At 34.6% G+C, this 23891-nt stretch overlaps 3 protein-coding genes and 1 pseudogene across 4 annotated transcripts; 1 reads left to right on the forward strand and 3 right to left on the reverse strand.

The window, feature by feature from the left end:
• Positions 1-4113: 4113 nt before the first annotated feature.
• On the reverse strand, positions 4114-5525 carry LOC133682259 (F-box/kelch-repeat protein At5g43190-like). The gene has a single exon (XM_062105544.1). It carries the CDS (start codon positions 5381-5383, stop codon positions 4259-4261), a length of 1125 nt encoding a protein of 374 aa, XP_061961528.1. The 5' UTR covers positions 5384-5525; the 3' UTR covers positions 4114-4258.
• A 1393-nt stretch (positions 5526-6918) lies between these two features.
• On the reverse strand, positions 6919-10995 carry LOC133681427 (WD repeat-containing protein ATCSA-1). Of its 2 annotated transcripts, none has more exons than XM_062104471.1 (9): positions 10558-10995; positions 10171-10440; positions 9923-10082; positions 9616-9779; positions 9057-9300; positions 8041-8195; positions 7851-7940; positions 7289-7357; positions 6919-7160 (listed from the first exon to the last, which is right to left on the reverse strand). In XM_062104471.1, exons 1-9 carry the CDS (start codon positions 10705-10707, stop codon positions 7119-7121), a joined length of 1344 nt encoding a protein of 447 aa, XP_061960455.1. In that variant the 5' UTR covers positions 10708-10995; the 3' UTR covers positions 6919-7118. The 2 variants fall into 2 exon arrangements, with proteins under 2 accessions (XP_061960455.1, XP_061960454.1); XM_062104470.1 differs by having other exon boundaries at positions 9616-9794; positions 10558-10991.
• Positions 10996-16646: 5651 nt separating this feature from the next.
• LOC133682689 (protein NPGR1-like) lies at positions 16647-20261 on the forward strand. Its single transcript, XM_062106164.1, has 6 exons — positions 16647-16830; positions 17172-17405; positions 17492-17750; positions 17921-19152; positions 19454-19601; positions 19724-20261. Exons 2-6 carry the CDS (start codon positions 17211-17213, stop codon positions 20032-20034), a joined length of 2145 nt encoding a protein of 714 aa, XP_061962148.1. The 5' UTR covers positions 16647-16830; positions 17172-17210; the 3' UTR covers positions 20035-20261.
• Positions 20262-21493: 1232 nt separating this feature from the next.
• LOC133682690 (uncharacterized) lies at positions 21494-22678 on the reverse strand (annotated as a pseudogene).
• Between the last annotated feature and the right edge of the window lie 1213 nt (positions 22679-23891).

Genomic DNA, 23891 nt, shown 5'->3' on the forward strand with positions numbered 1-23891 from the left:
TTCGACATGCTGATTGACAGGTTAACCCAGGTTGACCTGAATCGATCCAATATGTTGTTGTCTCAATATTTATAAAACAAATCTCATTTTGAATATTTATTTTCAGTCAAATTATGTTTTTTATTGGTCATCTAAGTTGTCTTTGGACCAGTTAAATTGATCAGGACACATCAGGTTAATTCTCACATGGTTTTTAATAACTTTTCTAATAAAAAAATATGAGCAATGCCTATATATATATTTTTTATATTAAAAAAATTAATTCGACCCGTAGCGAAGTGCAAGACAATAATACAGTGTAACCACTAAATCAATGTGTCTCCATTTCAGGAGTCCTCGAAGTTTCAAGTAATCTTTATAATACTAGTTATGTGACTCGTGCTCGGTTGCGGGTCAGATATTTTTATTTCCTATAAAAAAATTATATATGCAAGTTTTTTCAATGTATTTCTATAGTTCAAAAAATCTAAGTTCAAATTAAATTTTTTATGCATACATATAATCAAATAAATCGAGAATTATATGTGTGAATAAATACATAAAAGTCATCAATGATACTTAAAAATAAAACTTGAAAAATTAAGAGATGGATGTAGATTAATATATTTAATTTTAAAAAACGAGATATTTACCTGGTTGTATTTGCTAAATTTGTTTGTTAAAATAATTTTTTTATTTAAGCAAACAATAATAAAAATAAAAACACAAATTAAATTGATCCAATAAAATAAAAGGAGAAAAAAAATCATGCAGGGCTACACATATTAAAAATAATATCTGAACATATTTTTTTTGTTTTCAAAAATAAAATTCATCCATACTAAAGATAAAAACAAATATAGATGAATTAGGAAAAACTCTTTAAATTTAAATGTATAACTTAAAAAGTAATTGTCATTCAAAAGAGACTCTTCAAACAAAATAAAAGATATAAAGCATACTAATTTAAATATAAATTAAAAAAATAAAGAAAAAACCATAAAAAAGAATCATTAATTGAAAAAAAAATTAGAAATAAAAAGGAAAAGGTCAAGCAATGCTACGCTTGGTCCATTTTGTTAGGGCCTGTGCGCAGCCTTGCCCTGGCAGGCCCATATAATTGGGAAATGTTTTTTGAAAATAATTATGATGACGCGTCGTCTAATTTGTCCAGAATTAGGGTTTAATTTTTTTTTACCAAAAAATATGTTTTTCAATTTATTTTTGACCCAAAACACCTATAAAACATCATAGAATTGTGATAAACCTATTTATGGTATCAAAAAATCAAAATTAACCCGATCTCAGATATGTTTTTTCATAAATTTTATAGGTAAAAAAACATCTAATATAAACTCTTATCATCAAATGGAATAATTTGACACAAATATCATTTGTTTTGGTGGTCTAAATTTGTGTGATTTTTAAAATTTAAGAACTAAAGTGCATCTTTTGTGAAACTTATGGCACGTCACCCATGTTTGATGTCATTTTCATTTCATTTCCTATTCTTTCAATCCAACTTTTTTATAAAAAATAAAAATCATTTGGTATTCAATTAGGACTAAATCATTGAAACAAAAAGTTTGAGGACCAAATCGATAAAAAACGTGAAATCTACAACTCATCCATAGTAATGGATGAAAGAATGAATAATTAAACTCACGTAGTGAAACTCACGTATTTTAGAATAATACTTAATATTTTGCAGTGATATCACTATATTAATCACTCATTATATATAGTAACGAGCTGGCTCCATCTTTCTGTGTTCCACCTAATCAAGTTGACTAGGTATAAAATATGATAGAAGGCTGTGGATAGTTTGAATCATTCCTGTTATATACTGATAGATTATACTCTTCCTGAACTCTCGAAGGGTTAAACGAATAGATTATGAAGAAATGGGTAGGGATGGCCATTGCACAACATGATCACGGCCAGAGGTAGATAGCTCATCTGACCTATTTTCTTCTGTAGATTAATTATGGCTAACTTGATCTTCCTAGTGTTATCTGTTGAAAAATGCAACCTTTGGTAAAGATGATGACAAGAACTGCCCCGTCCCGGATGCCCCCCAGCAGCTACAGAGATGCATGTATCATGTTAGCAAGGTACAGGTTGCCATATGTTCTGTATGCGTCCCTGTATTCCAAAAAACTCTCTAATTTTCTAACAAAGTGTTGATTTTAAAGCGGTTAACTGTGGTTAAAACTGTCCGCGTAATGAAAATTGTTGAGGGAACTATGGTAATCTGCTTTGGGATCGGTTGTTTATAGTCATTATTGTAAAACTTTCAAAACGCACAAAATTAACCCATTCGGCAGCGGGTTTAGCAGTTCCTTCCCTTAAAATCTGAGCCAGCTTTTCATCTGATGTTATACTGATATAATATCGTTGTGGTCAATGTTTTGGTCATCTCATCCGCACCGAGACAACTTATCATCATAGTTTTGAGGCTTGATTTCAGAAAGAAAAGAAAAGAAAAAACTTAGTTTATTGGGCGAGTTACCTTACAAGTCAGTCATTGAATCAACTAGTTTTATTAAAAAGATAACGTCTTATTTATTTATTTTTACGTTGATTCAACCAAATTTGAAATGAATTTGTTTGAACAATCAAATTATTGTATAATATAGTTCAACTTGAATTATATCAAACTTCAAGTCTTGAGTATCTTGCTGAGTTTAACAAGAACGCACACCAATATAATATCTTGTTTTAAATTCGAGTTCTCTCCTTTACTTGCTTCCACTAATGCCTGGATAGGCGTCTCTAGTGATCTATCATTAAATTATGCAGATTGGAATAAAGTACTTTTAAAATGCAATTATTTGCTACATCTCATCTGCATCGAAGACATCACACCAACCTAATTTTCATACTCAATTTCAGAACTCACCCAGAAGAACCTAAGATTATTGGATGGATTAACTTGCAAGTCATTAAATCAACTTATGCAATCAGATTTTATAAAATAATATCGTTTTATTCTTTTTTTTTTATGATCACGTTAATCAACTTTTATTAAATTGATATTTAATTTAATTCAACTAGAATTATATAAGCTTTTAAGTCTTGAATTTATTGCTGAGTTGAACAAGTATGCACACCAATATAATATCTTGCTTTGACTTGTAAGTTCTGTCCTTTACTCGCTTCTAATAATGCCCGAATAAATGTCTCGAGGGATCTATCATTAAATTAGGGGGAGAGAAATAAGCACTTTCAAAAAACAATTATCGGCTCCATGGATGGGTTTGGCAGATATAAAAATAATTCCAATGACTAAGACAGGTTCTATGACTGACTGCACAATGTTTCTTGTTTTATTAGACTGGGTCCTGACAAAAACCTCGTTGACAAAATGGTGTTTCACACGATTTTAAGGTTTTAAAATCCCAGTGGTCCTTCAAGTGTAGACAGTTGCAGCCGTCTATGCACAGTTGAGACATGGTGAAACTATGATTGAAAATGCAACAACAAAAAAAACAAAAGATATTTTGAACTTTCTTGATATCTAGATGTCTTCATCCTTGGAATTTTCCAAGGCACGAGTATCACAATCACCAACGCCAATCGCATAAAACAGTAAAACAATCTCAACATTTCAACTAAAAAACTAATATTTTTTGTTTTTTTATAATTTTTTTTTTATGGATTCCACGTCCAAACCTCCATTTCCACCACTAAAATAAACACCCTTGAAATCATCAACAAAACACCAAAACAATAACTCAAAACACTAAAACAATAACTCCATTTTGATGACAACATTAGCTGTTTCAAGTGAGTTTTACTTCGGCTCATAGTTATTAAACAAAACATTATTATTTCAATAAAAACAGGTAATCCAGTGATTACCAATAACCTAAACCCTTTTCTAAATATGGGCACTAGGTCGCATTATCAGATGAGCACTAGGTAGCAAGGAAAGCCCGGTGCTTCAAATGTGGGCAGCAAATGCCCGTAGCCGACTTTAACTGCTGTACAATGTAGTTGGGCAACGTTAGTGCCTGGCTAAGCAAGCTCTTGTCCACTTATTATAATCGTTATCCCACACAGGTGTATCAATAATAGCCATTTCACAACAATCCAATCCAAAAATCAGATTCCTGAGCAGAAACAAGAACAAAATCCCAACAGAACAAGTCTCATTGGCACAAACTTTATGTACACACAAGCAGGATCTGACAAGTAATAAAAGAAAATACAATTCCAGAAAGATTAAAAAAAAAAAAGAGCCTCACACAGAGACAAAGAAACACCGACAAATGCTTCAAACTAGAGCATACAGCTCTGGAACAAAAGAAAACCACCTGAAGCCACAGCTCCACTTCTCAGGCAATGAAGGGCATTTAGGGAGCCAATGCCAAGTCCTCCTTGACACCTTGTAATACAATATCTCTGGCCATGTATAGCAGCAAATACAGATCATCCCCTCATGCAAAAAGCAGTAAACACGCTCGTAGTTGTGGTAACAAACTGATAAAAACTTCTTACACATCATTTCAGGCAAACTTTCTACTTCGATCCAATTCCTTTCACCATCCAATTCCCACAATTTCATGCTTCTTGAAATCCCATTTCTCCCAACTCCACCAATCAAATAGAGCTTCTTCTCACCATCACTCACCAACCTAACAAATGTAACGTCCTCTGGCAATTCATTGTCTAATCGCCCCCACCTTCCACTCTCCAAATCAAAGCACACTATAGAAAATGGCTCTGAGGTGGTAAAATACAACGACCCTTTAAAGAACACGCCTTCTTGACGATAATTGTCACCTAAAATTGGCTCAAAGCGATCGAACTTTTGCCAAGAGTGGACTTTTGAATCATAAACAAAAACAGAATTTGAAGAGAACTTCGAACATAGCACAAAAATCTTGTATCCAAATGACATGGACACGAAAACAAATGACTCAAAAGTAAAAGGATGGCTTGGGAATTCCACAATCCTTGAAGATTTAGCCACGAAGTTGCACACAAGTAATGAACATGAACTAGGAAGAGAGAAACAAATGAGCCCGTTAGATGATGAAAGAAGTGTACAAGATGGTGAAACATTAGAGCCAGTACCAGGTAATAAAAGAGAGAGTGATAAAGCCAAGTTTCGCCAGGAGCCAACAATAGAATCATACAGAGGGAATTGCTGGAAAAACTGAGGGTGAGAAAGCAAGAGAAAAGAAGAGAAAGGAGAGCCAGAAGCTGTGTGTTTGGACATGAAAGAGGGAGAAAACAGAAGAGACTTGAAATGCTTACTAGTTGATCTCAAATTCAAGAACGTTTTTAAAGGTAAGAAAGATAGAACATGCTCCAGTAGCTCCTCCGGTAGACGGCTCCAGATTGCTGGATCCATCTCTGGTAATCTTGATGGAGACTGTAGACTCTTAGGCATCATGGGCTGGTGTCAGATCTTTACCAGAGGTAGCTAGCAACCTAATCCCAGCTGTTTTGGCCTTCTGAACTAAAACGGGGGTTAAAGACAGGTACATAAGCAGGTTAGTGTGCTCCGAGGTCTCTGTACTGTCAATGAGATCCCTCATTTTTCTAAACTTTCTTTTTAATCTAAGCCTTTTACTATTTCTTTGTCCATATCTTTAGTCTCTGTCATTAACAACGTTATTTACCCATTCAATTTGAAATATAATATTTGATGCTTGAAAAAATTCATAAAAATAAGAAATGAATATATATAATCATAATAAAGCATAACAACAAAATCTTAAAAATTATGTCTTACCAATGATTCTTTCCTCTCACATGCAATTATAAGATTAAACTAATAAAAACATAACATTAATAGCATAATCAATTTACATTAAAAAAGTAATAAAAAAACATATATAGACTTTTGTATCCATATTTTTCATGCAAACCAGACTATTACAAACCAAGAACACAGATTCTTATGTCTTTGATTTAAAAAACTCAAATTCATTATGTAGTTTTTAGTTATTTTCTATTTGATCTTTTATAGAGATGGTGGTTAGATAATGAAGAGATCTACTATCGTTGAAAATTTATTTAGGATTTAATTGAGTTTAGAGATGGAGGTGTGATAATGCATAGATTGTAGCAGCGATGATTATTTTTTATTTAATTAGTTTTTTTTTATTTCTTTCCACTCAATTTAATAATTATTTTTTTATATAAATTTATAATAAATAAATATGTAATTATACATCAAGTAAAGAAAAAAAATCTATGGACATGCTTTTTTATTTGGTTTCTTTATATATATATATATATATATATTTGATGATTAAAGCTTTTTTTTTATTCTTCGTCTATTTCTTATTTCTTAAATTTTTTTCAAATATATAAATTTTTTTTCTAAATCAAATAATACACCTAAAAGATTAAATAACACCATTGATTGATGGCGAGCGACTAATATAAGGGAGAGATTTCAAAACTGTAGGACCTTATTGAGATAAAACCAATAGTATAGGGACTTCCAAAAGCTCATAAAAGCTGTCTTCTAGATGTGCGCGTGGGTGTTCAATTAGTGTCTTTGGCTGCTTCGGCAGGCAAGAAAGAGAAGGGTTTAGCCATAGACTAAAAACAGAGGCATAAAACCCATTGACTAACTAAGCTGTTCATAGTCGTTGTTCTGATCAATTTGAAGCACAGTGGTAAAGGATTGGTTGAACCAAAAAGTGGGTGTGTTACTGGCAAGTTGGCTCTCTAATTTTGCTGATAGAATCGGTCCACTCTTTGCTTACAGATTGAGCATTTGTAGATAAAGAAGAGCACCTACTATTGACCATATTAGCGAGGACACTCCTAGACGCTTTCACCCATCTTCATGACCTTCCTTTTTCTCTCCTAAAAATGGGACCGGCCACTCGGCCATATGCATATCTACTGTGTTTGACAATGGGCCATGCGCTGCAACCAGAGCCAAGACCGAGCCGAGACCTGCCAGCCAAGTCTCATAACTAGGGTATAAGTTTCTATTGTTTCAACTGTTCCTCAATTCATGTACAATTTTAACTCGGGAGTCAATATACAAAGCCACTAAAGAAGGTACTAAAGAAACAAAAGAAAAGTCACTAGAGGAAGATAAACTAGGGCACGTGCAAAATACATAAAGGTCAGATATCCAGTACAAATCGATGCAGCAGCAGATGTCAATCGCTCCAGTTATCTTGATCCTCAGCTGGACTTGCATCCTGCATGTCCATGTCAAAACTCAGTGAGAAAGCAGCAACAAATGCTTAATATCAATATAACCCTCGATCTGAAGCAATAGTTGATAACTTAATCTATACAAACTAAACCAGTTCAGAAGGTCTATAACCTCGTTGGGAATCAATCTGGCCGGGGACCAAACTAGAATTTGTCTATCATTGCCACCTGTGTACAGTTCCTGGAACAATGAATCACCAATCAAGTAGGTGCTGTTGTAATATATAAATAACCAGTGAAGTGCATTTCTTACATGTAAAATCCAACAAGATCCTGCAGCATTGTATTGTACTAGGAATGCAAGGCACATGAAGTTTTTTCAAAGTCTTAATAGCAAGTGAGAAATCAGGTATCACAAGCCTAATTTATGAACACATTCCATGTTTCCAGATGAAATTTTGTTTTTCTATTTTTTAAGAGAGCTGTGCTACAATCTTATGCAGTCTATCACTACCTTGTCGTTCTCCAATATTAGAAACCCCGCTAACCTGATATGAGCACGCCACAAGTCTCTCCCTAGTCTCAGTATACTTGGAACATGTAATGCTTAAACTACTCATTTTGACTTCTGGATACTATGACTGCATGAAAAATCTAACTGGTAGCATGATAATTAAGCTGATAAAGCGATAACTAGAAAAACCTTGGGAAAATGTACAAGAATAGGATGAAACCTGATCTTGAGAACTAAACCAGCAACAGTTCACATACTCGTAATGGCCACGAAATGTCACATACGTCTTACCCGACCAAACATCAAATGCCTAAAAAATTCAACGGAATATATTAGGTTTCATTAAAGGGCAGTGTCACATTTACATTCACAATTAAATAGAAAACACAAGGTACATCAGGAATGTTTACTTTCACAGAGGTCATGCATGGAACAAAAACGAGATTTGAATCCTGAGCTGTGGCCAACTGAATTGGCTTGCTAGTTTGTAAGCGTGCAGTTTCAAAGTTCACAAGGGTATTGCGGCCTGATTCGACATCCCACAACCTTATTCTTGAATCTGATCCTGCAATCCAGAAGCATCATGGAGAGAAAGATGGAGTCAGATAATAATTAAAAGAAAAAAGATAACTTGACATGTACATAAGAAAAAAAAAAACTCATAAGAGTGATTGGTTACCAGTATTAATAAAATGTCCAGCATGGGTAAAGGAGCCTTAATTGATCCTTAATAACTCGTTCGCAGAAATTTTTTTTAGTTTAATGATTTTGCAAATACTAAGATCATTTTCCAAAGAAACTTCTTCAGTGACTTTCAAGAAGATGCATCCTATTTTAGCTCATTGAGTCAACACAAACACCTTCTTCAGCCACCCATCAAAACAGATATGTTAAAATACTTTAGACAACTTGAGGAAATCTTGAAGGGGCAGTCATTATGACACAAACAATATTGCTCAATTCCCTGATTTGGACAACTTCTATTGGACAAATTATAAGACCCATGACTTTATATCTCCTATCTGCAGCATCATAATCAAGGCATGAGTTCTACGTGGATCTTTCTCAAATTTCAAGAAGCAAATTAGCAGTACAAGTTATAACCAAATCCCACAATTATATCAACGAATGCAAGCTACCTTATACTCAACATGTACAGGTTCAAATTTCATGAAGCAAGCTACCTTATACTCAACATGTACAGGTTCAAATTTCGTGAAGCATGAGTTCTACACGGATCTTAATTTTCAAGCAGCCCATTAGTCGTACAAGTTACAACCAAATCCCACAAATATATCAACGTTTGCAAGCTACCTTATACTCAACATGTACAAGTTCAAATTTAATGTAAACTCTCACTTTTAAAAAATAAAACCATATCACAAAATGGTCTGTTATTAACTTTAGGTAAATAACACAACTCAACCTGCACTTAGAAGATACATGCCATCTTCAGTTATTTTTAAACCAGTAACAGCACCATAATGTGCAGTGGCACGATCCTGACTTGACAACATCCCTGGATGTAATCGTTGCTTGAGATATCCCTTGGCTGGAACTTGACCAAGAGGTGAATGCTTTATTCCATTCCCACCACCAGATTTCTTTTGAGGCATCCTTGGTTTTCCAAGGAGATTTTGGCCTTTAGATAGTGCCTTTGAAGTTGAAACCTGAGTGATAACACCCAGATATTGTTAATAGAAGAACAGGCAGAAACATTAGTCAAAGGGTTTTCCTGTTGCAAACAATTATATACAGGTGGGGAAAAAGAGAAGCAAAGACGAGAAAACGCTTCATCAACAATCAGAACACGTGCAAGAATTACAACCCTGTATTGAGTTTTCTTGGTAGCGCGACGTGAGCGTCCAGAACATATGGAAAGAAATATTAATGAAGTTGAGTGGACGATAGCTTGCAGCATGAAAAAGCTTTGTCAACTAAGGATTTGTTTTTGGAGAATCTAAAGAAGAGCACAAGAAAACAACCTTACTCAAGGCAGATCGTGCAAGCACAGGTGGCCGTCTGCCAAGCTGAGACTGGGACTGATCCAAAACAAGAAAACATCCAGCACGCCTGATATCCCAAAACCGTATGGCACCGTCACATCCCCCAGTAACCAGAACCCATTCACTTGAAGTAGACCATTCCACTGTCATAACACCATCTGCCATTAAGGAAAATAACAAAGAAGCACATAAAGTATGCATGACATAATCAAAATAAATTGAATTCATACAGCACAGATACATCAAAAAAACAGACAAATTACAAACCATAAACTGATAAACATACCACGATGACCAGATAGCGTATGCGCAAATGCCCCCGAAGCAATATCACAGAGTCGAACTTGAACATCTTCAGTTCCAGCGGCTATTAACATATGAGAAGTTGCCAACGGAGACATTGCAGTTCTATACACTTTTCCAGGCAATTTGAAATTGATAACCATCTATACCAACATCAAATACAACAATTCAAAACCTCATAATCATAACAAAAACAATCAAGCTCAAGCGTTTGGCACTAGCATAATATACCTGGGTGGAATTTGTATCCCAAACTTTAATATAATGATCATAAGAACCAGTAACAAATAGGCCCGTGTCAATTGGATACCAAATAGCAGAAGATATGGCAAATTTATGACCATTTTGATGTTGCTTGTCAATATTAATTAAAGACTTGTGCTTGGCAATAAGAGCTCCTTCTCCTCCCCCTTCAAAATCCGTGGCATGTTGAATATCAAAAACAGAAGCTGATGCATCTGATGCCCCGGATAATAAGTATCTCCCCTCTGTCAAATCAACCTGATTTTTCATTTATCAAAACAAAAACATGCTGCAGCAGCTTCCTCCAAAAATAACACTATATCATAGAAATTAATTGGTTTAAAAAAAGAAAGAAATTTCGGGTGTGGTAAGTACCTGAAGAGAGTTGATGGAACCTCTGTGAGGGGAGACAACGTCTTTGTAATTGGAGAGTTGAAGATTAGAGATCCTGGAGGAACTGACCCGGTTCCTGAATGAATTGGGGCGGGTTTTGCCCGCTTCTCTGTCTCTGATTTCCCTCCACATTCTCGAAGCATATCTTCGGCCTAAAGAAGCACGGCCTTTCTTGCTTTCTACCTTCGAAGCTTCTTGCTTTATAATTTAATTGAATCTTCGAAAAAATTAAAGTCCCAGTTGCAAAGAGGGGGACAGAATATTACTCCTAACTGTTGGTTGTCCAAGTTGTTTGCTGAACAGTAGCGTGGCGTGGAGTTGTATCTGGGTGGAAAGGAAGATTATCCAGTGGCTTGGTTTTGGACATGTAGTAGCCCAGTTGTGAAAATGGGCATCCACTTCGCTGTTGGCCTCACCGTGGTTGTTGCCCTTGAGGAGAGGTCATGGGGCGGCAATGGCTTTTATAATCAATTCGAGGTTTGGGCTTGTAAGAACCCGAGCTGGCCGTTCTGTTGGCCTTTTCTTGCTTGCAGGCCTTAAATAGTGGTAAAAACAATTCTGACTTGGAAAAGCTTAATGGTATATGTTTATCAACATGAATGGATCAGGGGGGAGATTGGAAAGATCGACGAGGCACTGGGATGATGGAGACCATAGCTATCTGACTCGGTAAAATATTTGGGTCATTAGGTTAATTTATGAATAACTAGGTTAACACAAATCAATCATTTCTTTTTTAAATGATATTATTTATTTTTTAAAAAAAAATTACCGGCTTTAATTTGTGGCCAATCGATTCGAGAAGAGCCAATCCACTAAGTTATTTAAATTTATTCGTGTTAATATTAAACCAATTTAAATTAAAACCCAACATAATGCATTCTACTTAATTAGTTGCAATTTAATTTGGATTTCATTTAATGTCACCTACATATCTTGGTGGAATCCATCTTAACTCTGATTAAGATGACAATTGTTATTTCTAAGCTCAACTGCTATCAAGGATCCTCCAATCTCCCAGGTCAACATGGCTCCTTTTTTTTCATTGTTATAGGACATGACTCGAGTCTGATTTGGTTTCAAGACTGGATCGAGTGGATTCAGAGTTGATTTGTGGGTTAAGGGATTTACTTTATATTTTATTTTTATTTTTTAAAAATAATAAAATAATATCATTTTAGATTTTTTTATATATTGTTCAAGGTTAAAAACAAATAAAATAGAGGTTTTTAATTTATCTTAACCAGACCAAATCTCATAATTAACCTACAAAACCAGACCGGGTTATATAACAATGCATTTCCCCCCTCTCCAACACTAATGAAAAACGTCGTGTCTGCGCCTTCCAAGCTTTAATTCAGGCTTTACAATCTGTCCAGGGGTGGCATGGAAGAGGTTGGGTGGTCAAATCAGCCATTAATTGTGGATTTATGGTTGAAAAGTACTTTTTTATTTAAAGATATATTAAAATAAATTTTTTTATTTTTAAAAATTATTTTTAATATTAATACATTAAATACCTGAAAATATATAAAAAATAATTTCAAATAATATTTTTTATAAAATATTTTTTAAAAAAAAAACAATTTACACGGCGTCTAAACACACCCTTAAAAAAATATTAATTAGCTGAAGGATTATACACGGTGGGAAATTAATATTCGAGGTGACATAAGATGATGTGTGACTTGGGAGCGGACGACGACGACTTCCCTTTTCTTTTTCTTTTTTTTTCTTTAAAAAGTGAAGGACTTCCTCAGAACCTGCAGATGGAAGAAATATTGGGAGAGAGAGGTCAGAGACCCTCAAGGCCATGGCTCAATCTTGACAGGAATTCCTGAATTAAAAATGCACAACACGACAACAAAAGGCATCACAAACATCTGTGCTCCTGCTTCCCATCAGTCCCACTGAAACTTATTGACAGGAGAGAGGGAGAGCACGTGATCCGTTTGTTCCTTTCTGAACCGATCTGCCTTTTACTTTGTCTTTCTAATCTCGCAACGTCACTGATCCGAAGGCTTTCCCAAGCTTTCGCACAAATCGTGTTAAGGCTTTCAGGCCACTTCTGCGAAAATGTTTAAAGCCTGTCAAAGTACATCTATGGACCATGTTTCTCAGATGAATGTGTGTGCTGTTGCATGCAGTTATGACTCGTGAGCTGTGCTCAGTCATTGAAATCACCATAATCTGGTGTTAGCGATCTAGTCCTATCGAGTCAAGATCTGGTACAGTTCATTAGAAATCTAAGTTAGATCAGGTTTGAAATGCAAAGTTTCTTGAATTAACTTGGTGTTGAATACTGTGGCATCGCAGATTGCCCGTTTACCATGTGTCAATACTTTTTTTTTTTTTTGTTAAATTTGAGAAAACTTTATTTTCTGGAAAGTGTATTTTGTGAATCCAGATAAGTAAGTAAAATTTCGGCTGTCCCAAACTCTTACAAGAAATGCATGTCCTAACTTGAACTTGAGATCTGCTGTGCAAATCTCAAACCCTTTATCATCACGCCACGTCTCATGAGGACTATGTGTCAATACTCCTCTAAGTTTCCGACTTCCTTCCGAAGAGTGGCTCTACATCTCCGATCATCCTTTGTCATTGGCTGCGCCTGTCAAGTATTTGAAAACTAATCGCTATGGATATCAAATTTCCCACAATCCGCCCTCTCTCACACAGTGCGACACAGAATGCACCTAGAAGTGCTCAATGTATGTTGACGGGGTTAATTAATCAGATTAGATCAATTTGAATCCATGCTCAGCATATTATATAAATTCATTAAAAAAAAATCAATTATTAAACCGTGAAACTAACCGTAAGATTCAAAGTCAACATTTTAACCTCGATGATTAAACCAAGTTAGGTTTTATTTTGATTTGAATATTAATATGATTAGATTTGAATGACCCAATCAAAATACAAATAAGTTAATTTTGAGATTTTTTTTTAATTTTTTTATTTAATATGATATTATTTTAATTTTTATTTATGATGATATTAATTTGGATTGACATGATGATAACTATGATTATAGCTCATATCATTAGATGATTGAAAATTTTCAAATAAGACATGAGATGGAATAGAATAGTAAAAACATGCTTTCACTAATCCGCCAATCATGGTGCTTGAGATTCGGATTAGTTCCCTGCCAATTTCTTGAGCACCGTGGAGGTGCTAGAGTGATTACCGGCTGACTTAGAATTTTGAGGCAATATAATGCCTTTTGAAACCACTCAAAAAAGGGGCGACATTACCACCTAAACTGGTAGATTTTTTAAAAAATCCAGTGCATAGCTTGCTAGTAGCTTGTTGCATAGTTAATCAGGTTACAGGTCAAATGTTAGAAAGGTATTTCAAGATTAACTCTAGTTCATTCTGTATTTTAAAAAAAACAAAATAATATTATTTTAATAAAAAATCAACGAGTTGAAAATTAAATTTTAAAATAAAATCAGATCGAATTCCACTATATTAGTTTAAATTTTTAATTGAATTAACAAAGTGTATTTTTATTTTTTCTTTAACTCAAACCATTCAAACCAGTAAGTAATCCAGTCGAGATCTTATAACTTTGTTCTCAGCAAATTTCTTCTGTAGAGTAAAGTTTTTGGAATGTTTGTCTCTTGCTGCTGAAATCAAGGTTGTCAATTCCGTTTCGGTAGGTGTTTTGTTTTTTCAATTGGAACGAAATGTTTCAGTTTCGAAGTGTTTCGGCATGCCGTTTCGGGATTGTACTGTTCATATATATATATATATATATATATATATATATATATATATATATATATATATATATATATATATATATATTCAACAAACATAATTCAAATTCAAGATAAATTAATTATAAATTATGCAATACAAACGCAATGCCAAATAAATATAATTTCAAAATTTAAAATATTTCTAAATAGTCAAGATTAAATAGATCTTTAACTTAAAGTAATTCAACTTAAACAAAATATCAAAATATTATGAAAATAAAATGTTTTAACACAAATATTTTAAATATAAAGTTAGGTCAATGTTATTAAGGCTAATGAAATCTAAAGCATCCATTGTTTTGCTCAAATTCCTACAAAGTACAAACATGAAAAAAACAACATGAATATAAACCATATATATTAGTGATAAATCTAATTTTAAAAAATTAATATCATTGTTAATGAAAATAGTAATAATAATTTTCAATGTTATTATTAATATCATTGTTATAGAAAATAGTAATAAAAAAGAGCTTTCTATAACTGGGTGGTTTAATTAATTAAATTGAATAAGGTTCAATTTGATTCAATAACTTTTCAAGAGCGGAACGGAACATGTGGAATGGAACTGGAACGTTTCGGGCGGAATTTAGTCGAAAAATCCGGAACGGACCGAGATTTAAAATGAAATGAAATTTGTTCCGTTTTGTTTCGTTTTTTGAATTGGTATGGAATGTTTCGGTCATTCCGGGTGGAACGGAACGGAATTGACAACCTTGGCTGAAACAGGTCACCAAAGCAAAAGCTAGTAATTAATATATATATATATATATATATATATATATATATATTACCAATTATATTTTTTCCTGTTCAAAACTATATATTATCGCACTGTTCAAAGCTAGCATTACAAGTAATATAGCATTATCTTGGCTAAACAAAACCTCCAATCTCGAATAGTGAACTGGAGACCACCTCCAACCACGAATCGATGACAGTACTCGGATTGTAGGGTCATTAGTGGGTCGTTTTATTATTAATTAAAAAGACGACTTTTTGGTCAGTTGATAAGAAGTTGTTTGTTGGGAAACGCGGTTAAAATTGCTTTTATTTATATTTTGATTTTTTAATATAAAAAATAATTTTTTAAAAATAAAAAAATAATTTTTTAAAAATAAAAAAATAATTTTAATATATTTTTAATAAAAAATACTTTAAAAACCAAACCCCACAGCTCTCCGAACATCATCAGCGAAGGGTGTTCCGGGGCCCAGTCATTATAGAAGTGCACGTTTTTTCAGAGTCAAAATAAATAAAAAACGCCAAAATTGTTTGAATTCAAAATTGCATGTGGATTTTGTGTTCTGTTTGGCGGTTAACTTATTTTTTAAGATATCTTTTATCTAAAAAATATAAATTAATATTTTTTAAATACATTTCATTAATTTTAATACATTGATATAAAAGATGAAAATATATATAAAAATATTATTTTAATTACAAATTATTTTAGAAAAAAAATACCTCGTATCCCATTACTGATAGAACACAATTTTTTATTTGAAAAAATATTTTTTTTTTGGTTGCGCGGGCATGAAAACTTTCCCTCAATTTTATTGTAAAAGAGGACCCTTTCTTTCCAGAAAAGACACAATAAGGGCATGTTTGGAGTTCCGTGGGATGTATTTCCCCAGATCAAGGAGTGCTCCCAATCCCTGTCCACTTAAGCAACGTTTATTTTTGTTTTTAAAAGAATTGTATTTGTATGTGTTTTAATAATATATTTTATTTAAAAAAATTAATATTTTTTTGTTATTTCACAATGCTAATATAAAAAATAACAAAAAATATAAGTTTTTTAATATATTTTTTAAAAAAAACTTTTTTAAAAAACACTTTGTATCATAATATTAAATATATATAAAAATAAAAACACAAATAAAATAAAATACAATGAAGAGAGAGTACCTGGCACTAACGATGCCCCTGCAATACAGGTCTATTGGCCCATACCTGCACTGCCAAAATCAACCTGTAACCGTAACACCTATCAACCTCAGCAAAATAAACAAATACTACTAGTAAAAAAAAAAACTTGATTTATTAAAGAAAATAGGAGCAACTTGACTTGACATATCAACTCATTGCTAATTCGATTTTTAGAATTTGTTCAACGCCAGATTTCACAATGATCTGGTTAGAAATCCAGATTCACCGTGTTAAAATGATCTGGTTTTAAATTTTATTTTTAAATTGACAGGGGCTGGTCTACTCGATTATTATGACCTTGGTTTGAAATTATAATTGAAATGTATTTTTGATATTTTTAAAAAATATTTTGAAAATTAATATTTATTTTGCTTTCAAACATGCACTTGAAGAATGGTCAAAATGAAAAGGCATAAAAAAATTGATGATTCCAACCACAGTTTCACGTTGGCATGGACAAACAGGCCTCAATTAACTATGGTATAAAAATAGCCGCAGCTTTGAAATGAAGGCTGTAAATGAACAAACATCACTGGATTGATTCTGTTTATTGGTAAGTTCAAAGCTCTGCCCTCTTGTATGCCTCGCCCCTTTCATTTCCTTCTTCTGTATTTAATTTTTTGTTGTTTTTTATATGCACTGGTCTCATTCTTGCTTGTCTCGTTCAATGCTTTCTCTGTCCTTTTGGGAGCATTTGTGGGCTTCTTTTGCATTGCTTTGTGTTGTTGGGGATCTGTTACTGAATGGGTCATCTTTGTTTGCTAAGGATATGTATGCATTGTTGTTTGAGAGAGACGTAATGTCGTGTGCCATAAATGGCATGGTTATAGCTTGAATAGTGTGTTTTATATTTGAAAGAATTGGGTGAGGACTGATATTTTTTCTTCAACTTAGCCAAAAGAAATTTGAATTTCGCCGTTGGATTTGGAGAAGATGTTGTGTGCTTGCTCAGGAGAGCAATTCAAACTTGATGAACCACCGCAGTCACCGGAGTCGCTGGCAACAAGGGATTTCTCGGCGAGTGGGCTTTCGTCGAGGACAACCGGAGACCGGGATTCTAAACTTGAGGATTTCCAAGTGGATGAAGCTGAATCTACTCTCAAAGAGGCTCTCTCATTGAATTATGAGGTGCGTGTGTTATAACTTTTAACAATGACTTCCACCAATAATACAAAATTTCTCTTTTAATGTTCTCATCTTTAAATGTGATATAGGAAGCAAGGGCATTGTTAGGGAGACTTGAATATCAGAGAGGGAACTTTGATGCAGCCCTTCAGGTATTCCAGGGTATTGACATCAGTGGTTTGGCCCCCAAAATGATTAAGGCAATTGTTGAAAGAATTCAGTATAGAAAGCCGCGTTCCAAAGGTGAAATTGTGCCTCCAAGTGTGATGTCTATGCATTCAGTGAGTCTTCTTGTTGAAGCAATCTTGCTAAAAGCTAAATCACTCGAGGAACTTGCGCAGTATAGAGGTATAATTTTTGTTGTTGTTTTTAATCTTGTTAGCAAGCTAATGTTATATCTCAAATGGGAAAATTTGGATGGGCTAAGTTATGCAATTTGAATTATTGGATGCTTTGTCTTTTCATAACTTGTTTTTGGCATAAAACATATCTTGACCCCACACATGGGACTTCATTAGAGGCTGCAAAGGAATGCGGAATTATTTTGGACATAGTTGAATCAGCACTACCCAATGGCATTCCTGAAGGCATTGGTGAAAACTGCAAGCTGGAGGAGATGTTTCACAAAGCATTAGAGTTGCTACCTGCTCTGTGGACAAAGGCGGGCTTGCTCGACGAAGCTATTGCTTCATATCGTAGGGTTCTCATCAGGCCATGGAATTTGAACCCACAGAAGTTGGCTGGAGTGCAAAAGGAATTAGCTTCTATGTTCCTTTATAGTGCTGTTGAAGCAACACTTCCCCCTCAGTTACAGCTACAGGGTCTTGCTAGCCCCCAGAGTAACATAGAGGAAGCAATTCTCTTGTTATTAGTACTCATGAGTAAGGTGGCTTGTGGGGAAATAGCGTGGGATGAAGAAATCATGGACCATCTGACTTATGCACTCTCAATTGTGGGGCAATTTGAGTTATTAGCTGAGCATGTGGAGCAGGCCCTTCCAGGTATCTATAACCGAGCTGAGAGATGGTACCTTCTTGCTCTTTGTTACAGTGCTGCAGGTCAGAACGAAGCAGCTCTGAACCTGCTAAAGAAAGTTTCTGGTTGTTCAGAATCAAAGAACAAACCACATATCCCTTCCTTTTTGTTGGGAGCGAAGTTGTGTTCCCAAGACTCAAAGCATGCCCATGAAGGCATAAATTTTGCTCGTAAGGTTCTTGACTTGGCTGATCATCAAAATCAACATTTCATTGGTCAGGCACACAAGTTCCTTGGTGTTTGCCATGGGAATGCTGCAAGAATTTCCTTGTCTGATTCTGAAAGAGTTCTTTTACATAAAGAGTCTTTGAACTCTCTAAATAATGCAGCATTAAATAGGAAGGAGGATCCAGAAGTGATGTACAGCCTTGGGCTGGAAAACATGCTGCAGAGGAACCTGGGTGCTGCCTTTGAAAATGCAATTGTGTGCACTGAAATGATGGCTGGAAACCCAGTAAAAGGTTGGAAGTTACTGGCCCTTGTAGTTTCCGCGGAGCAACGGTTCAGAGATGCTCAAACAGTTGTGGAGATTGCTTTGGATGAGGCTGGGAGGATAGATCAATTTGAACTTCTTAGGTTGAAGGCTATACTACAAATTGCTCAGGAACAGCCCAAGCAAGCAATAGAAACATATAGAATATTGCTGTCTCTTATTCAAGCACAGCGGGATAGCCAAGCCAAGAACCCTGAACAAGCGCATATCTTTAATTCTGAGGTATCTCTTCTTATGTCCTTTGTCATCTCTCATCTCTCATCTCTCATCTCTCATCTATAGTAATGAGCCAGGTTTGATATTTAAGGTCGGATGAATTTAAGAAATATAAATGTCACAAATTTAGCAGTAGTATACCAAGTTTTGGATATGCATAGATAATGTTAGTTTGTGCCATATGTCAACTTTGAAGATTTATCTCAAATCATCCCGACATCAATTTCACTAGCTTTAGTGATGCTACAATTTCAGGCAACCAACAACTCTGGAGGAAAAATGTGCTGAATGTTGTCCTCCTTTGCAGGCACTTGCAGAAAGAAACTTGGAACTGGCAGCATGGCAAGATTTGGCAGACATTTACACAAAAATTGGCTCATGGAGTGATGCCAAAATTTGTGTGGACAAAGCCAAGTTAATGGAGCTTCACTCTCCTAGAAGTTGGCACGTGACAGGTTGGTTACTGTCTCTGTAACTTAGGCACGTCAAGCACAACTTTCTATAGACGTCTGTCTACACAAAGAATGTCCTTAAACATGGTAGCTTTTAAAAAAATCGATTTCTCATGATTTTGCAGGAATGTTATTTGAAGCTCAATCACTGCACAAAGAAGCCCTTGTTTCCTTCTCGATTGCATTGTCGGTGGAACCGGATTATATACCAAGCATTGTTGCAACAGCAGAAGTCTTGATGAAGCTTGGTACTCAGTCATTTTCCATTGCCAGAAGCTTTTTAATGCATGCGTTGAGATTGGACCCCACAAATCACGAAGCATGGTTAAATCTTGGGTTGATTTCAAAAATGGAAGGCTCTTTAAAACAAGCGGCAGAATTTTTTCAAGCTGCACATGAACTCAAGCTGTCAGCTCCCATTCAAAGTTTTCTGTGATGTCTATTTCAATTATTTTATGCAGCATATCTGGACAAGGACACACTGGCCTAGCGACTCATGCCTAGCGCTTATTCCACTCATAGTTTAGTTATCAACCCATTTGATTAAATTGTATAGCAATCCTGCTGGATCCTCGAGCGACTTTGTTTGTAGCAAAGTTTATCTAATAATGACTTCAATCGGTTCAGAGGAATGAGAATACATGGCTAAAAATTTCTCCTTTACCCTGTGAATTTGATCAAATTAACCCTCCTACCATAAATTGGACCAAGTCATAATGACAAATTGAAAAGCAAAAATCTCAACGAGGAAACTAAAATATTCAATGGCATGAAGACATTATACTCAAGATTTCAAGCAAAAACAAACCCATTATACTCCAATAAGAGCTCAACTAACTGTTATGTTCTTCAGAAAAGGAGAAAAAAGATTTTTGTTATCCGATATAACAACATAAACATCACGGATGATCTACTATCATGGTATAATCGAACCATTCCACATTACTTCTGTACAACATATGTCATCATCAGAACAGTAAAAAAAAAAAAAAAACTGGCGATAAATATTGACATTTGGGATGCAGCATCTGTTGCAAAGTTATTGACAAAGCGCCTTCAGAAGGTGAGAAACTGGGAAGGCAGAGAATGTGGTTGAATTCTATCAAATGAACTGCACGGTTGAAAACACTGATGAGAAACTAGGAATCAATTTTCAGAACTATAAAGAGAAACTCCTTGTTTTGTAAAAAAAAGAGAGGAGTAACTAAGATTGTGTTTGGTTAATGTTCCAAGACAAGAGTAGATTCTAAAGAGACAGAAACGTGTGGTTGAAGAGACAAAAAAACATAAATAAGCATGTCCCTAAGATAGTTTTGAAGTGAATTTCAAGATAATTTTGAAGTAAATTTCTACTTTCAAAAGAAAGTACAAGAGACATGTCCTCTCTGTCTCCTCTATCTCCATCTTTTGACAATAACTAAATGCTATCTAATAGAAATAATTGAGGTGATATGCTCTAGAGAAGATTTTATAAAACTGCAGCCAGTATGCTCTCATGGACTAAGAATTTCTCATGGAGGATAACATGCTAGTCACAGGTAAACATCAAAATCAGAAATTCTAAACAGGCCTTGCTCAGGTCCATATTATCACCATTTAACTCCCCAATTCTGAGACTTCTCTTCATAGATTGCCCGTGACTTAGACTTGTATTAATAAATGATGCATGCCAAGGAAACAAAAATTCATCTATATGAGGAAAGATCAAACATATAATGTTTATATTCATAAAAATGTCCCTTAAAACCTTCAAAGTTAGAATTGACTTACGGAAAAAAACCGCAGCTGTACCAAGAACAGATTCTAGCTTCAACTCATCTGCCACTGCATCATTATCACCAACCAATGAGATGGTCAAACTTTCATGTTGTGTTAGTTCCCTTGACAAAATAGAATTATATCAACTGGGTTAAGAACCCATTTAAAGATTCCATATCAAAGAGCAAGTGCATCTTGGCTACAGATTAAGAAACAATGGCATTAAAAGGGGAAGCATCAAATTCCTCAATGTCTCTGTTAGGGGTTTTTGAAATTTAACTCTATAGCATTACTGTCATTTATTACAACCAACCAAGAAAATGAAAAACATTTCAAACATAAAACCTTTAGAACCGGTTCGCCTTTGTTAGAATTTGCAGATTGCTTTGCCATCCCCTGTAGCTGCGCTCGTGCAGCTCTTCCTGCTGCAGATTTTTCAAATTGCTCTTGCCTGCTAACAAGGTAATAATCTAAATGTTATAAACGAAGGAAAAATACCCTTCTAAGATCATTTGAATTGCTTCAAGTTCATTTCTTAGCGAGATTATCACCAATGTTTTCCAAGCAGCAAAAAACTTGCCTTCCAGTAGTATGGATAATCACAACATCCTAGAGAAAATCCTACCCTCATGTGCCAACTAGTTACCAATGATTGGAAGCGCTAAATCAAACAAGATTAAGTCTTTACTATTGTCACAAAGCAACACACTCAATTGAAGCATTGCATAGATCAGAAATAGCCCAAAGCAATCCATATTTTTGGCCAACAACACTTTTTTTATTATTATTTAAAACAAAACTCCGGCTTCAAATCCTAAAATACAACCCCCCATTGTTTTACACCACCTGATTTAGAGTCCAACTCAGAATCTGAATACAGGAACTAGTACAAATTTCTGAACTTTAAGCATAAATTCATAGGAAAAATTTTGAATTGGCATTAATAGCCCACTACTTGCAATTGAAAAATTAATTAAAGCATCTAAATTACATATAAAATCCACCAAAACCAGCCAAATTTTATGCAAATTGTTCATTGAAACGAGATAAAAAAGAAGATTAAAAAATGGAGTCGAGGATCCAACGAATACCAAACAGTATGTATCCAATAGGATCAGTTGAGATTACCGTTTCTGGGCAGCTTCGGCTGCTTTAGCACGAGCTTCTTCAGAGGCCAATCTCTCTTCTTCTCGTCTCTGTTTCTTGTTTCCTCCGTCGAAGCAGGCGAAGCACGATATCCCCATCTCTCCCCTCCCTCTCTGCCGAACCGAATGTCACTCTGTTTTTACAGTTTTCGCCCTTCTTTGTAGATTGCGGATAAGACTAGTTTTATTCAGGCTTTTACCGGCAATCACCGCGTGCCGCGTTTTTAATAAGGGACCTCCTTGTCTTTTCATATAGTTACCAGGTTCACGCACACGTTTACTTGTCGTCACCTTAATTGGGCTGATTAAGCCCGGCGTGAGCCCATTTATAGAGTACCGAAACGGTGCATTTTTTAGGCAATAAAAAAGCACTATAAAAAACAAGAGAGACAAAATCACATATGAGAAAGAGAGATGACAAATTTAACTACGGATACTAAACCCAACCAACCTGAAATGGTGTTTATGGTTGGATTTAGTGTGTGTGTGTGTATAAAGCTAAAACACATGTCATTTTTATTGTTCAAAAACACCATTTGTCATTTCACATTTTAGGATTACAATAGTGTAATTTTTAAAAATTTTCAATTTAATCTTATAATTTTTTATTTTGCATAATTAAATTATTTTGAGACCAAACTAGAGCCTGATTGCATGTTTTTTTTATAAGAAAGGGTTGAGTTGAAAGAAAAGGGACTGAAGTGAAAAGAAAGGTAACATAAATGGCACATTGAGAATTTCTATTAAAAATTCATTTGAGTCCTCTATATTTTTTTATCTATTAATTTATTGGTCCTTGAACTTTTACAAAATTCAATTTTAGTAGAGCTTCATTTTACTTATTTTTCAATCTTTTTATGGTTGGACGAGAGAGAAGAGGTCATCGGATTTGGGTTTAAAGAGAGAAAATGTTTGTTGGTAAGGAATTTAGCCACCAAAACGGTTGTTTTTTTTTGTGTCAAATGGTTCTATATGATGAGGAAAATTAAGATTATGTGTTTTTTTATCTTGAAAACATCTAGCAAATCAGATATGAGCTTAAAAAATATTTTTTTATTTTGAGTGGATTTCAGGTTTTATGGTAGTTTTTTAATGTTTTTTGTAATTATAAATTGATATAACAAGGTCTCTAGATTGTTTCCTAAGTGTTTTAGACTAAAAATGAGATTTTAAGTAAAAAACAAAGGGTCTTATTTTTTTGACCATCACAGTGCTCGGATTCAGGGGATGAATAAACGACACCTCAATTTATTTTTTTGATGCACGGGGAGGATGTCGCGTCGTCCTTCCTATTAAACTTAAAAAAAATATAAGCTTGTGCACGAGCCGTTGCTTGATTGGGTCGGGCACTAGGCCTGACTTGATTCCTTTTTATTATTATTATTATTTT

The sequence above is a fragment of the Populus nigra genome, chromosome 2 (assembly GCF_951802175.1).
Source record: "Populus nigra chromosome 2, ddPopNigr1.1, whole genome shotgun sequence".
NCBI lineage: Eukaryota > Viridiplantae > Streptophyta > Magnoliopsida > Malpighiales > Salicaceae > Populus > Populus nigra.

Coding starts and splice junctions, on each gene's coding strand:
- LOC133682259 (XM_062105544.1), bottom strand. CDS start 5,383: ATGATGCCTAAGAGTCTACAGTCTCCATCAAGATTACCAGAGATGGAT.
- LOC133681427 (XM_062104470.1), bottom strand. CDS start 10,707: ATGTGGAGGGAAATCAGAGACAGAGAAGCGGGCAAAACCCGCCCCAAT. Junction 8,196..9,056: donor CATGTATCTTCTAAGTGCAG/GTTGAGTTGTGT, acceptor TCTGGATTGCAG/GATCAGATTCAAGAATAAGG. Junction 7,161..7,288: donor CCAGATTGATTCCCAACGAG/GTTATAGACCTT, acceptor ATGGACATGCAG/GATGCAAGTCCAGCTGAGGA.
- LOC133682689 (XM_062106164.1), top strand. CDS start 17,211: ATGTTGTGTGCTTGCTCAGGAGAGCAATTCAAACTTGATGAACCACCG. Junction 17,751..17,920: donor GGAACTTGCGCAGTATAGAG/GTATAATTTTTG, acceptor GGACTTCATTAG/AGGCTGCAAAGGAATGCGGA. Junction 19,602..19,723: donor TAGAAGTTGGCACGTGACAG/GTTGGTTACTGT, acceptor ATGATTTTGCAG/GAATGTTATTTGAAGCTCAA.